Genomic DNA, 14417 nt, shown 5'->3' with positions numbered 1-14417 from the left:
GAAATCTATGATTTTTGTCCAAATCTATTTGGCGAATCTATCTCTTTTGCTCAAACCATAAAAGTTGCGCCAAGCCCCAACACCAAATAACTCCATCGCTATGCCCGCAAACCCCAAACACGACACCAAGAACAAGACACCTCACGATCTCACGCTATCCTTTGAAGCCCTCACGCTGCTCTCCCCAGAACCACCAACCCTCAACGCCGCATCCCCCTCTTCAAGACACTCAGCAACATCCTTCCCGCCGACGCCCTTCTCCTTCCAGACCTCCAGCAGCCGCCTCGGCATCTCCCACGCACTCCTCGCCTCCTCAACCTTGCCCTCCTTCATCAGCCTTCGCAGCTTCTCAGGCGTTCCCAACACCTCCCTCGCGAGCTCCCGCGTCCTCCGCCGCGTCGCTACCGCCGCCTCATCCTCGCGCTCCTTCGACGTCGGCGGCACAACCGTCTTACGCAGCGCTTCGCGGATCGAGCTCGCCTGGGCGTAGATACCCGCGATCGCGGGGTCGAGGGTCGAGGCCATGGGGTTCAGGGGGTCCATATTTGCGCGCATCTATTTTCACATGCCCCAAAGGGTTCCGTTTAGCTTTTATCGTTCTTTCTGATCTTTTCTTGTCTGTATTTCGCTTGGGGACTTGACTCTCTCTGGGATTCTTGAAATAGCCAAAGACTACAAATGAGACTCTGTTCTCTTGCTTACCTTGCGAATCGTCTCCGTCGCGGATATAAGCTTGGAGTAATTATCATACACCAGCGCCTTCTTCTCCGCGTCCAGCGCCCGGATCTCGCCCAGCACGCGGGTATACACCCTCAACAAATCGTCAAGCGTGTTATCCGCCAGCGCCTTGCGCACGTAGGCCTCGGCGTCAAATGACGGGCTGTCGAGCTCGCTGGGCGGGACCTCGGAGTGCTCCGCGTGGCGCTCGTGGTCTTCTGTGATTTCTAGCGAAGGGGGCGTGCCGTTCCCGCCGGCTGCGGCAGCCTTCTTGAGGTTGTAGTACTCGCGGAGGGCGGCTCGGTTCGCGCGCTTGGAGGGCGCTGGCGCGGCGCCCCCGGGCCCGGTTCCGTTGCCGAAGGTCGCGGAGGAGCCTGGGTTCGGGGAGCTTGTGAGGGAGCGGGGGGTGTCGAGGGAGGGTCTGGTTGAGGATGTCGGGGTGTGTGGTTGTGCTGAGACGCGGCGGGTGAGGGCTGGCGGTTCGCGGGGGGATGCGATTGTGGACATCTTGGTGTGATACAGGCGGCCTTGCCTAAGAGACCTTCTTTCGATCGTTGCAAAATCAAAAAGCACGGGAAGCCAATTGAGGGATTGGTCGGAGGTGTTCTGTTCTAGGTGTTTGCGTAGAGTTGGATGGTAGTGACAGATCGAAGGAAGCGAGGCTGACCTTGGGAGGACGACGGGGATGCAGGCGATAGGTCCGCGACAGAGCTCCTGTGGGGAAGCGCCCCCTGAACTTCAGCTGCACAGCGAGGCTGCGCTAATTGACACATGCTAAACGCCCAGGATCTGCAGTGGGGGGGTGCGCGCCCAGGGTTTTAGAGATTTTGGGGTAGCTTACCCCACTGAAGCTTTATTCTTCTCCATCTCCAACCTAAACTCATTCGAAAGCAAACAACAAACTTCCCTCTCGATAGGCTCAGGATGTAGACACTCACCAAACCTGAACCGGCACATGAAAGATAACATGGACTGCACATCCAAGATACGCTCCGCTCTCCAAACCCAATCCTTCCCGACCCCCTCCCTACCCTGGACCACAACCCTGACCTCGCGCGTCCCGACCCCCCCTCTCCCCTCCCTCATCGCGACCGCCAAAGCCCGCCTCCTCGCCTCGGACCTCACGACGCCGGGCCTCCTCGACCCCTCCGCCACCGCGAGTCTCCCCACGACAACCACCGATCAACCCGAGTTGACTCTGCAACGAGACGTCCCCTGTCAGGTTCTCGACGTCGAGAACCTGAGCCTCTCGCGCTGGGAACAGGTCGAGGAGCTCGAGGCAGTCGCGAGGGGGGAGCAGACGACGGGGCGGAGGGTGGTGAGACTTGTTGCTGCCACTGAGGAGCCCGAGTATGATAATATCGACGAGGGCACCGGCGGCGGTGGGAATGCTGTTAGGGCGGGTAGTAGAGCCATCCAACCACAACAGCAGCAGAGACGGAACGCTACCCACAGGCTGATATTGCAAGACTTCAAGGGCAACAAGATTTACGCGCTGGAGCTCAGAAGGATAGACAAGATTGGGATCGGGAGCACAAATATCGGCGAGAAGATTGTGCTCAAGAAGGGGACGGTCGTGGCGAGGGGCACGGTGTTGCTAGAGCCGGATAAGTGCGCGATGCTTGGGGGCAAGGTCGATGCGTGGCAGAAGGCTTGGATCGAGGGGCGGATGGCGAGGTTGAAGGAGATTGTCAAGGGGGAAAGGTGATATGGCTTGAGGAAATCGGTGTGAGTGTGGCATCACTTGGAGTTTGGCATTGATACCCCCTTGCTTTATTTGCTCATGGGAAATCGGGCAGGACAAATTCCCTTTTATTCTGTTTTTTTATTCGTAGGCTAGCTTGCAGCAAACTCTAACAGGTCTCATGAAGAGCCGCTTTCTGATCCATATCTGGTCAAAATTGACCCTGTACATGGACCCTTCACCTATCTTGTTCGGTTCAGCAGCAATAACGGTAATATCAGCGCTTCATTTGGACTAGCTGCCGTAAACAGCCTCTCGCAAAGAGTTCCAACCATCAGGCTTCCAAGGAGCCAAGAAGATGGCCGTCTGCGCATCTGCCGCGACTCCCGTCCCAGCATACGCCTTTGCCAAACTCTCCGCCTCAAGCGTACCCCTAGGCGGCGCTGCCTTCTTAGCCACAGTCAACGCCATCGCCGCCGCATGTTGCTCCCCGCTAAACTCGGCCAGGTTCGACCAGCCGTGAGGCAGGTGAGGATAGAGCATGATATCCGTCTGGATCTGCGTCATGACATCTTCCTCCGTGCTCGAATCCCCGAGCTTCGCGATAGCGTTGAGAACCTCGCCGATCTGCGACTGCTCCGCGTCTCCGACGTTGTGGCTCGTCCGCAGCCCCTGCAGCTCCGACACGACGGCCTCGACCGACTCCTCGTCGTTGTCCAGGATGGCGATGACGCCGAGCAGGAGGACGGACTGGACGTGGTCGGGCTGTTTCTCAATGACCTCGAATAGCGCGACACGAGCCTTTTCGCGGGACTCTTCGGCGCCCGTGGCCCAGAGCACCTGCGCGAGGAGACAGACCGCATCGGGGTTGTTGTCGGACTCCTCGAGCGCCGACTCGAAGCACAGGAGCGCCTCGTTAACATCCTCGCTGTAGTACTGCGCCAGCCCGACGGTCAAGTGCGCCGAAAGTCGCGCCTTCTTGCGCTCTTCCCTGCTCAGCTCGTTGTCGGACTCGTCGGCGCTCAGCTGGATGGCCATCTCGCCGCACTCGATAGCCTGCTCGAACGCGCCTGCGGCAAGGTAGGACCTCGCCAGGTCGGTCTTGGCCAGCGCGAAATGCGCGAGGGACTGCGGGGACTCAGTGACCTCGTAGTCGGACTCGAGAATGCCGCAGATCTTCTCCAGCGTCTCCACCGCCTTTCCCGTATCATGGGTCCGCTCCAGGAACATGGCCGACAGGTGTCCGTACGCGAGGTCCTGTGGCTTCAGGCTGTTGAGCTGGCCGAGGCCGAAGATGGGCTGAATCAGGGAGGCGATGTTGGCAGACGTCGTGCCCAGGATGAAGTCGAACACGGCCACCGAGTACTGGCGTCTGGTGAGCACCGACGATGCCTCGGCGATCTCCATGGCGTGCGTGAACAGGCCCCTGGCCTCCTTGACCTTTCCGTACAAGAGTGCCACAAAACCCTGGCCGAGCCACGCGTGCGCGTAGTCGGGATCAGTTGACTGCGCCCGGTTAAAGGCTTCGTTCGCGAGCTGCACGTCGTTCTGGAGAAGGGCGAGGGTGCCGAGGTTGGTCCAGGCTGCCGGGCTTCTCTCGTTCAGGTGTAAGCTGCGAACGAACGAGTGCTGCGAGACGGCCGGGTTGACCTCGCTCGTGACGACACCCAAAGAGTTCCAGAAGTCCGGGTTACCGGCTTCCAGTTCAATGGCTCGCTTGAAGCACTTCATGGCCGTCTTCAAGTAGACGCTCGACTTCTTTCTGATGCTCGAGGGCAGGCAAATGTGAGCCCGGTGCTCGGCCCAGCCAAGGTTGTAATATGCGACTGCTTGGGCATGCAAGTCGTTTGCAGAGACGTGGATTGCCCGCTTATGACACAAAATGGTTGCGTGGATGCATCTTGTCAGATCAACACCAAGTCTCTCATCTTCAGAGAACAAGCCCTTTGCAGATATGACACCGGTTCCGACGTTATCCACGTCGGCAAAGAGGTCATATGCCTCCTTGTCGCCACTGTCGATTAGTGTCATGATTACATCTGCTGGGAAGTCAACCGCTCGGCTTTGTACCGCGGAAAAGACGGAGCAAGCATCCGCGAGCGACTTCCAGAAGTTGAAGGTCTCGGTGACGCTAGGAGCGGCCTTTGATGCAAAGTCTATCGTGTCGATGGCGAGGTGCACCGCCTTGCCAAACAGGCCCTTTTCCACACTGTCGAGAGCACTGTCAACCATGGTCTGTATTAGGGCAATGGCAACTCCGTCCTCATCAGGGCGGCCCTCAATGACATCCTGGTACAGAGCGACGGCCTCATCGAATTCAGCTAGCTCACGCTTGACATTAGCAAGCATGTACTTGGTGAACCAAGTGTCGCCCAGAGTCTCGGCAGGCGCAGTCTCCTCCAGCTTCTGGGCGTTGAGAATCGCCTTGGTGGCTGCGATGTATCGGCCGGAAGAGTAGTAGCTTTCGCCCAGGCCGACCCACGAGTGGTAGTCCTCTGGGTGGATTCTCAGTGCAGACTGGAAAGACACGATAGACTTGTGGAAATCCTGCTTGTTCAGCTCTGCCACGCCAAGGGCAGAGAAGGGCCAGCTGATGCCCTTCCTCTTCGAGCCCGGGGGCGGCTTGACCTTTCCAGAGTCAACCACACGCTGCGCCACAAGCTCGACTCTGTCCCAGTCGCCCTCGTCAGCAAAAGACTCAGCAAGACGCTTGGCGGCTTCGACCTCGGAGGCAGAGAGCTCTACAGCCTTTTGGAAGCAGCGTCTGGCTCTCTTCTTGTCTTTGGCGTAGTCGGCGTAGTAGACACCGAGACTCGTGTAGGCTGGCGCAAAGTTGAGATTGTTCTTTAGGGCGTCCAAGAAGTACAAGTAAGCGCCGGTGCGGCTTTTGCGTGCTGCCTTTGATGTGTCAATGTTCCAGATGCATGAACCTAGTCGATACTGTGTCTGCGCGAGAAGCTCCTTCGAAGGCGTAGGCATCTCCTCGATGAGAGGCAGCGAATCCTCCAGCTCTGCCTTTGCAGTCTCAAAGTCTCCTTTGAGCGCCTGGACCCAGGCAGATTCGGTCTTGACCCGTAGGTTGGAGGGGTCTCTCTCCAGAGCACGCCCAAAGAAATCTATGGCGTCGTCGTAATCCTCCTCCTCTTCGTAGATGAGACCGACACCAATCAAGGCTGGAGTAGACGACGGATCATGTGATAGAACCCCTTCAAACAGCGACTTGGCCTCAGTGTGATGTCTCGGTGACTGGAAGAACACCAACCCTGTTGCCAAGTACAAAGAGAAGGCATCGTGGGTATTCTGGAACGACATGCCGGTCTTGTTTCTCTCCGTTTTGATGTGTCCCATCGACTTTCGCATCAGTTCAACCGTCGTTTCGTATTCCTCTAAATGCTGGTAGTACTCTCCCATCAATCGGTGAGCGAATAGTGAGTTCGACGTAGTGATGCCCTCAGTCATCATAAGGATTCTATCCTGTTCTGTGAGAGGCACCATGGAAACGCCGCCTCCCTCGTCGTCCTCGCTCTCCTCCTCGGTTTCCTCCGCTTCGAGAGCCGCCGGTGTTGGCTTAGGGAAGGGAGAGATGCTACTCGTAAGAAAGCCGGTAATGACTTTGTAGAGATCGGTCTCGGGGAAGAACGTGCAATAGTCTCTCAGCATATTGACGTCCCATTCCTTGATCTCTTTGGCGTCCTTGTAGTCAATGGCAATCTCCCAGGCAAGCCGGAAGGGGTGCTTGATGATGACCATGTCAAGCGCCAGTTTCAGGACAGCTTGAAGAGCCTGACCCTTTTCCGGGCCGTGTGGTGCGACCAGGAGCCGGTCGTAGCAGTACTGGAGAAGCTTTTCTTCATATTTCCGCCGGAGATCGTCATCGTTCGTCCAGTTGATCAGCTGGTGGTAGACGAACTCGAGCTTGCTCTGAGCTATGACTTCACGCTTGACCTCGAGAGTGACCTCAGTCAGGCGCGCGCCGATCCTTGTCCGTCGTTCGCCAATGAGTGTATTTATGCGCTTCTTCTCGTCTGTCTCAATCATCTGCGCCATGGTCTCGTAGGTTTTGGCTGGGTGTGGAACGCGACCCTCGAGAGCAGGGTAAATCGGACTCCCGGGCAAGATGACACTGAGAGCTTCGATGTATTGCGAAGTATCCCCTTGAGATCTTGCAAAGTCAATGAACTTATCAATGACATCTTGACACTTGTACATGTCTTCTGCATCACGGTAAATCTCAGCCAAGCTGATGGCAGCCTGCTGGTAGGCGGCTAAGCGTTTGCGGTCTTGCTTCTCGTAGAGCTTGATGAGACCTTGCCATGCCTGGCTGTCCTTTGGTCGTAGGGAAGCCGCAGACTTGTAAGCCTTCTCCGCGTCATCGACACGGCTCTTCTTGTCGAGGGCAAAAGCGAGGAAGATGGTCCTGCGAGCAGTGTCAGCAGCTGCCTTCGGTGTAGAGACGCAAGAAATCCAACGAGCCCTTACGCTTGGTAGTTCTTTGGCTCCCGCTCAAGAAAGTCAGTCGCCTTCTGAATAGCATCATCCCATTTTTGCTGCTTCACGGAGTCGCCAATGGCCTTCAGCACAGCATTGGCCCCGGACATCGTGGCTAGTGACAGATGTCGTGAATCATGAACGTGAGGTATTCTTCCAAAGGTGGGGCATCACCGTGGTGCTGGAAGGCCGCGAGTGAGAGGAAGAGAGAACGTGAAGGAAAATAAGAGACCGAGAACAGAGGTTCGGGATTTACAGTGTGTTGATCCAGCCCTGGTGTGTGTTGGCGGATGAAGTGAGATTCCCGTTGGTGCCTTCTCTTGCAGTAAACCCTCGCATGAGAGGCTCAGTGAGGCATGAGCTGTGGTGAGCGCTACAGAGGGCAGTGCCCCACCATCAACACCTCCCTTATTACATCATGCCCCGCTTTGAGCATAGCAGCTCCCCGACGTGGCACCTACCTTAGCACTGGGTAGGTAGGTAGCCATAAGCTTTACATCACCACTATTCGATAAGATAAGGAATTCCAATCCATCTGATAAGGTACCTTACCTACGATAGGTACCTATGAATAGGTACCTTAGTTACCTCAACGTACCACTCTGACTGCGACTGACAACTAACGGATTATAGTAGTTAATCAATTAGAAGTAGAATAACAACAATAACCAGCGACTTCAAGCATAATAGAACAGTCGCTCCGTGGAGGGTTGCTTTGAGGGGATTCTTTTGCCCTTTCCATATAATTACTGGCCGCCTCGATATGTACTACGCCAGCCCCGAGTTCTGGGCGGAGTTCGGGCCGCCCAGCAGAGGCGCACTCTACTTAAATAAATATTCAAGAAGCAGACGAGCACCAAAAAAGTACACGCTTTGCGAGACAAAACCAGTGATCCGAATGCGACCCCCCTTGCGCCATCGCTGCAACGATCAACGAGCGTCTTAAAACAGGCATTTTCACGACGAGTCCGCCCAAAATCTACCGCCATGACGCGGTCTCCGCTACACACGCATCCTGTTTCTTTTCTCACAGAGCCCACAGTGAACTCTCCAAGGCCTCTCCCCCCTAGACGTCTTTCCCGCGAATCTTGGAGTACAACACCGTATCGAAAAAGTTGTAATTAGGGTCCAGCTCGCAGAACGGGTGCTGCGAAAGCAGGACATCTGCTGTAGGTCGCTCCAGCGGGTTTCTGTCGAAAGTTAGTAGTGGACTAGTGACCATATGGGATCAGACTTACACAGTGAAACAGTCCAGCATGAAAGCGATGGCCAGTGGACTGATTGTTTCCCGAACTTCATCAGGGATAGGCGGCGTCTCTCCATTGGCGATCTTGTAGATGGCTCCGACGGCTTCCTCTTTGGACCAAGGTCGTCGACCAGCGAACATCTCCAGGACAACGCAGCCCAAACTCCAGATGTCGACCTTGGCGCTGTAGCCCTTGCCTTCAGAGCGGATAACCTCTGGTGCCATCCAGAACACTGAGCCCTGCATCGAGTTGGACTTGTCGTTGCCGTAAATGTTGTCCGTCTTCTTTGAGATACCGAAATCTGAAATCTTGCAAGTTCCGTCGAGATCTAGCAGGATGTTGTCCGCCTTGAGGTCGCGATGCAAAATACCCTCTCTGTGAAGGTACGCAAGACCAGAAAGCATCTGCCGAGTGAGTGATGAGACGACAGACTCCTCAAACTTGCCGTGCTTGCGCAGGCAAGATCCGATACTGCCACCAGAAATGTACTCGAGGAAAATACTGATAGAGGTCTCCTTACGCTCGCATCCAAGGTATTGCACAATGTTTACGTGGTCAAGATGCTGCATTGTCTCGATCTCCTGATCGAGAGCTGCCACCAGCTCACGCATCTTTGCCTTGTCGCCCTGCGCAGCCTTGGGGTTGACCTCGACTTCCTTGACAGCCAAGAATTCTCCGGTCGTAGCATTCATACCGAGATAGACACGGCCATATGTACCCTTGCCGATAAGTTGGCCCTTGAACCACCGGAATGTGGTTTGGCGTTTGGGGATGGTGTCCTGGGGAATCTGCGGCATGACCATGCTGCCTCGCTGATCGGGCCGAATTTGTACAATATTGGCATTGAACATCTTTGTGCTCTTTCTCCTCATCAGTACTGATGTGTTCTGGGTAGCCTGGCCAGGTTGTGTAGTTGTCGTCGTGGTGAACCGCTTATTAGCCTCATGAGCGCCACGGGCAACCTCACGAATGGACTTCATCCGGCCTAGGCCGCCTGAGCGTCGAACACTCCTTTGTGCAACCGACGCGACCGACGCAGGACGCTCAAGTGCCTTGAGAGTAGACTCATCCGATCCAAGCGTATCGTTGTCGTTGTAAAATGATCGATTATTGGAAATGGCCGCACGAAGACTTGGTGGTGACTGGGGTGGCGCCGGACGTTTAGAGGCTTCCTTCTCCTCTCCCTCAGCGATGGGAGACGGTGGGTTGGCCTCTGCCTCGCCTTCTTCCAGTACGGGTTGATCAAGATCCAGGTTGGGGAAGAAGTCATCGAGGTTGTTAATAAGGGCGTCGGTGGTCGGGCGGTTGGCCCAGACATCCTTCTCTACAAAAGACTTCCTCCTGCCCAGCTTACTATCCTCAGACTCCGACTGAGGCGTGTTTGGAGTTCTGCGTGAACTCTTACCGCTCCTGGCACTCATGAGAGCGTCATCTTCTTCGCCTTCGGGGGTTCTATTGCTTGCACTGCCCAAGGACTTGGGAGACGTGAATGACACTGAAAGCTGCTTTCCCTTAGATCTAGACGTATTCACCGTCAAGTTTGGCCGCTTGTCAGTCGATTCATCAGGCGAATCGTCGCCGTCAAAAATACGAGTGATCTTTGTCGGCTTGGGCTTGGCAGCAGCGATGGGAATTGCAAACAGGCCATCATCTGAGTCATCCCCTGAATCATCGCCACGCTCTGGAGCAGGTGGCGGAGCAGGCTTCTCAAAGCTGACTTCGGATTCGAGGAAGTCAAAGTCCGGCCCGTGAGACTTGCGACGGTGAGGCTGGGGTGGTGCACTCTGGGGAAATGGTGGGGGGTTCATGGAGCTGGGGCTGATCTCGCGCGAGGCAACTCTGTGTACTGTTTGGTTTGTTTTAGCTGCCATTCCTTTCTTAGATTGCCTCCGCGGGATCGGAGTACCCTCGGGAGAGTAGTCCGGCACAAAGAAGGGCATGTTCCCACGACTCCATGTCAGAGTGCCGGGCGAGCCAGACAACGCTGATTGAGGGCTGTCTCGGCCCGAAAACGACTTCGCAAAGTCAACAGATGAAATAGCTCCCTTACCTCGGTCTGAGTATTCGTTGCCTAAAGCCGGTTGCGATGACACTCGGTTGGGCGACTTGGATCTCCGGTTAGCGTTAACGCCAACTGCCCCAAGGCCTCTGCCCATGCCCACAAGTGCTGCACCAATTCCGGCGACAGGCTGGCTCGAAGTCTTCTTTTTACGGTCTCCGTTCTGGCCGGGGAGCTCCATATCCTCGAACAGAGTCGAGGGCCGTCGCGGCGTAGGAGCTCCATCGGCAGACGACCGCATCGCATGCCCCGTCTTCCGACTCAATGAGTTGGCTTTGAGTAAGGTAGCTGATGGGTCACTCGGCGGCGCAGGAGGCTTCCGTACGGGGAACAGCACTTCCGGCTTCTTGTCCTCGTAAGGTGATTGGCGTGGCTGGTCGAAATCGACGGTCCTGCCGTGAATACCATACGGCGTAGTAGCACTCTCTGGCGTGTTGCCGGAACCAGCAGCTTTACGTCTCTTTTCGAGGTACTCACGCTGCTTACGCTCCATCTCGGCACGATACTCGCTTGCTTCTTGAGCAAGCATCTTGTCATCTACCCTTTCGCCGGTCATGGTGTTTTGCCTCGATGTTGGGGGAGAAGAGCTGGATCTTGTCCGCGACAACCCGTTCAGTCGGTTGTATGCCTCCTCGTCAAGGGATGTATGCGTTGGGTTGCCATTGGCGTGGCTAGAGCCTTGAGGCGCATTTCCACCTTGACGGATGAAGAACTTGAGAGTCCCTGTTGCATCGGCCCTATGCTTGCGATTGTTGAGGAGTTTCTGGTCGTCCAGAGGGTTCTCATGGTTAAATTTGCCAAGCTCGGTAAGGTAAATTTGAGATGTCGTGGCATCCATCAGACCCAAGTTGCTACAAATGACGAGACGAAGGTCCATGGCCGATTCGGCCTCGGTGATGTCGCACATGCGATAATTGTATCCGTCCAAGGTAGCCAGCGCAAACACTCTGTTAGGGCCAGGACGTCTAGACTTGGCCGAGTCCTTTTCGTGAACATCAAAACTGGATCCAGGTCGAATGTCCAAAGAGGTTTCGCTGTTGTTTCCAAAGCGTGAGCCAAAAGAATGAGGCTTGAAGCTGAGAGCTGGAGACGTCGGCGATTCCATGTCGTCGGGGCTTGGAAAGCCGTCTTCTTTCTTTTGCTTGTTCTTTCTCGACAAGAAGCTGAGACTGAGGAAACTCTTAGAATCCTTAGCAGAGGACGGAGGCTCGGTGCCGGCTGAACGATCGCCAGTAGAATCCTGCGGCGATGGACGCCCTCCGTCTTGCCCGAGCCGCCGAGGCTCGCCGTTTCGAGTGGCTTGAATGATGTCTGCAATGTTCATCCCACTACGCAGCATTTGAGTAGCTTCAGGTGGGATGCCTGACCCGTAAATAGCGGCGTTGGAAGAGACAGAATCTGTGCTATTTCTCGACCTGTGTCCAAACTTGGTCGAATGAGGAGACGCTGACATGTTGCCAGCGGAGGAGGGGAACAGCGAAGCGCTCTGAGGATTTGGACTGCCGTTCGGGCTGTCTGTCCGCAAGGGGGGTGGACGGAATGTGCCCTCGCCGGACTCGCTGGCATTTGGACTTTGCCGGCGGACCCCATCCCCATCAATCTGCTTCATGATGTTTCTGTGGCTTGAATCCGAACTCATGGTGCTGTTTAGAGTTGGCATGGTCGTCGATCTCGTTTGCGAAAATCGACGGCCGCCAAAACCAGGCCCCGGCGCTTTGATAGGCGTCTGCCGTCCATCAGTCTTTGGGTGTTCACCCACACGGGTAATCATACTCACGTTGGGAGACTCTGCCATATCCGTCCCAGCGCTAGGTAAGTTATTGCCGTGGTTGACCGACTCTTTTCGGCCATGCGACGAGACTTTGGAAGGGTCAGCCGGCCGGCCGGTCACGATGCTTCTGATGAGACGTCGCATTCTTTTGCCTTCTTCTCGCTCCCGCGGCTGATCCCAGCCCGTCCCGCTGTTTGTGCACTCGACAGCCAATCTTGGGTACACTTGCTGGTGCATCATGCCAAAGTTACCCCGACCACCGTGCATACTACCGAGCTCAAGGAAGTGAGCACCATGCAGATTAAGCCCCTTGAAAGTCTCCTGCCAATCCTTGGAGAATTGATTCGTAGCCAGCCACAGCAGCACCTTTTCCAACGGCCATTGCGCCGCCAGCTCTGGGTGGATGCTGGAGGTGCTAATTGACGTGGCATTGGAGGTCGTTGACATCCCACGGCTGTGCATTGCTTGAGCGTACATTCTGTCCCTCCCTCCTGACACATCGTCTTGCGGCGTGGTCATTGCCGTATCACCGCTGGTCTGACTGTTGGTAGGCCATGAGCTCTGAGAGGTTGCCGAGAATGTGGCATTTTCGTCAAAGCCGCCTAGACCAGGTATCCCAACGCCTTCGCCATACGTGTCGCCTTGCGGTATGTAGGTTGCCGACATAACATGTTCGTTCGGTGGAGGTGGCGGCGGTATCGATAGTGTCGTTCCCGTCGCAACCTGCGCGTGTAACTTTGGATTGTAGGCCTGGTGTTGTCCCGGTGGGGGAGGTGGCATATTGAAGCCGCCACGACCGTCGTACATGCGCCCAAAGGCGCCGTGCCATGGTGCTTGGCCTGCCATTGCGCTTCCAGGCGGTGGCCCTGGAGGCGGCGGAAGCATCATTCCACTTCCTCCCGTTGCGCCAGGAGCAGAAGGGAATCTCGGGGGCGGAGGAGGTATCGACATCATGTTGCTCATCTGGCCTTGCACGGGCGGCGACATAGGCGGCGGTGGAGGGGGGACCTGGAAGGGTCTCGAGGGGTCGGTCGAAGAGGCATGTCGCTGGGTGTTTTGATACATGGCCGGCGGGGGAGGCGGGCCAGCTCTGGTGGCTGGCCTCGCGGGATCGAGCCCGAGTAGAGGTGTTGTCGGAACGGAGCTCGCAGTCGAGGCCCTCGGGCGAAGACCGCCGGCAGAAAGAAAGTTGGAGTTCCTCGGCTGAGGATACGGCGAGAGAGCGCCGTTACCGTTGATGTTCGGAGACAGGATCTTTGGTGTTGTCGAGCTCGTCGTCGAGGTATGGGTGGGTAAGTCGTTGACGTTGAAGACGAAACCGTCGAGATTGTGTATCTCGTCTCTGGATCGAGGCACAGATGGGAATGGGCTCGAATTTCGGTCGTGGGTATCAGATCGGGTCGCAGAGCGTTGGCGCGAGCTGGTGCTCATGGTATGCCAGGTATGGATGGTATGGGTACGCGGCACATGGCAGGGGTGGTGGTGTGGGCTGGTGGGCGCGAGCGGGCCTTCAGACCGTAGTCATGTTGCGGTAAGGCGGCGACCGTCGCTGTATTGGCACCAGGGCGTTATGCCTAATTATCGTAGATCGTGTTGGTGGTCTTGGCGAGCAGCTGCTTGGAGTTTGACTCTCTCGGGCGCGCTAGGTACTTCTGGAGGAATTCGTCAGGTTGTAGGAATGTTGAAGAGAAGAAGACGAGAACCGAATGGGGACTTTGGACGGGAGAGAGGGGTGGGTGGTATGTGAATGTAAGGTAGCAGCCGTTCAATGTCTTTCAGCTTACGGATGTGGATAGGTAGTGGCAGACTGGCAGGGTACTGGTATGTTGTGCAAAGGCGGGCAGATAGAGGCAGAACAGAAGACAAGCCCACAGAAAGTACAGTACCTACACTCCGTACCCTGAGTGCGTGAGTACTTTGTAGCGCGCTTAGAGAATGGCGGATGCGTGTGAATGCTGGAGGCTGGGCCGCGACGAGGTGCGTCTACACTAACTCTTTGGGCTAGTTTTGGCAGGCTATCTCCAAGACTGCAGCGAGTGGCGGCAGAGCATTCGTAGATGGGATGAGACTGTTCGAAACTGGCGTGGGAAGTGGACGTTGGCTTCGGCTCTGGCGTGCGTTATCCCACGCACACGCAGCTTTTGGCGGGGGGCGGATGTGCCGTGCAGATCTCCGGGCCAATGAAGGCACCGTGAGGGTGTGACGAGGGGCTATTCGTACAGCCTATCCGTACGGCAACGACCTCTTGCGCTGGTCGTAGGATGGAAGAGTGCGACTCGTGGGTTTCTGGCTGGTAAAGGATCCTGTGTGGGCTTCGGCGCAGACGATACAAAGGCGCAATTACGGGTACTTTTAAGAACGATGTCAGGACTCGGTGATGGTCAGTGACTCGTTTTGGGTATACCGTATGAATCGTCGTCGGTAACAGCTTGTACAGATAGAGCGCGATCA

The 14417-nt window shown here is 56.0% G+C and overlaps 4 protein-coding genes across 4 annotated transcripts; 1 reads left to right on the top strand and 3 right to left on the bottom strand.

Annotated features, from left to right (window-relative positions):
* Positions 1–141: 141 nt before the first annotated feature.
* CLUP02_06501 (uncharacterized protein) lies at positions 142–1224 on the bottom strand (the record flags this gene model as incomplete). The annotated part of the gene is made up of 2 exons (XM_049285500.1): positions 142–555; positions 703–1224. The coding sequence occupies 2 exons, from the start codon at positions 1222–1224 to the stop codon at positions 142–144; spliced, it is 936 nt and encodes a 311-aa protein (XP_049142643.1).
* A 448-nt stretch (positions 1225–1672) lies between these two features.
* CLUP02_06500 (RecQ mediated genome instability protein Rmi1) lies at positions 1673–2425 on the top strand (the record flags this gene model as incomplete). The annotated part of the gene is made up of 1 exon (XM_049285499.1): positions 1673–2425. One exon carries the CDS (start codon positions 1673–1675, stop codon positions 2423–2425), a length of 753 nt encoding a protein of 250 aa, XP_049142642.1.
* Positions 2426–2695: 270 nt separating this feature from the next.
* Positions 2696–6999, bottom strand: CLUP02_06499 (tetratricopeptide; the record flags this gene model as incomplete). The annotated part of the gene is made up of 2 exons (XM_049285498.1): positions 2696–6818; positions 6881–6999. 2 exons carry the CDS (start codon positions 6997–6999, stop codon positions 2696–2698), a joined length of 4242 nt encoding a protein of 1413 aa, XP_049142641.1.
* Positions 7000–7955: 956 nt separating this feature from the next.
* Positions 7956–13397, bottom strand: CLUP02_06498 (uncharacterized protein; the record flags this gene model as incomplete). Its single annotated transcript, XM_049285497.1, has 2 exons — positions 7956–8079; positions 8128–13397. 2 exons carry the CDS (start codon positions 13395–13397, stop codon positions 7956–7958), a joined length of 5394 nt encoding a protein of 1797 aa, XP_049142640.1.
* Between the last annotated feature and the right edge of the window lie 1020 nt (positions 13398–14417).

This window comes from Colletotrichum lupini, chromosome 3 (genome assembly GCF_023278565.1).
Source record: "Colletotrichum lupini chromosome 3, complete sequence".
Classification (NCBI taxonomy): Eukaryota; Fungi; Ascomycota; class Sordariomycetes; order Glomerellales; family Glomerellaceae; genus Colletotrichum; species Colletotrichum lupini.
The sequence above is the reverse complement of the archived record's forward strand: the minus strand, read 5'-3'. Positions and strand labels throughout refer to the sequence as shown.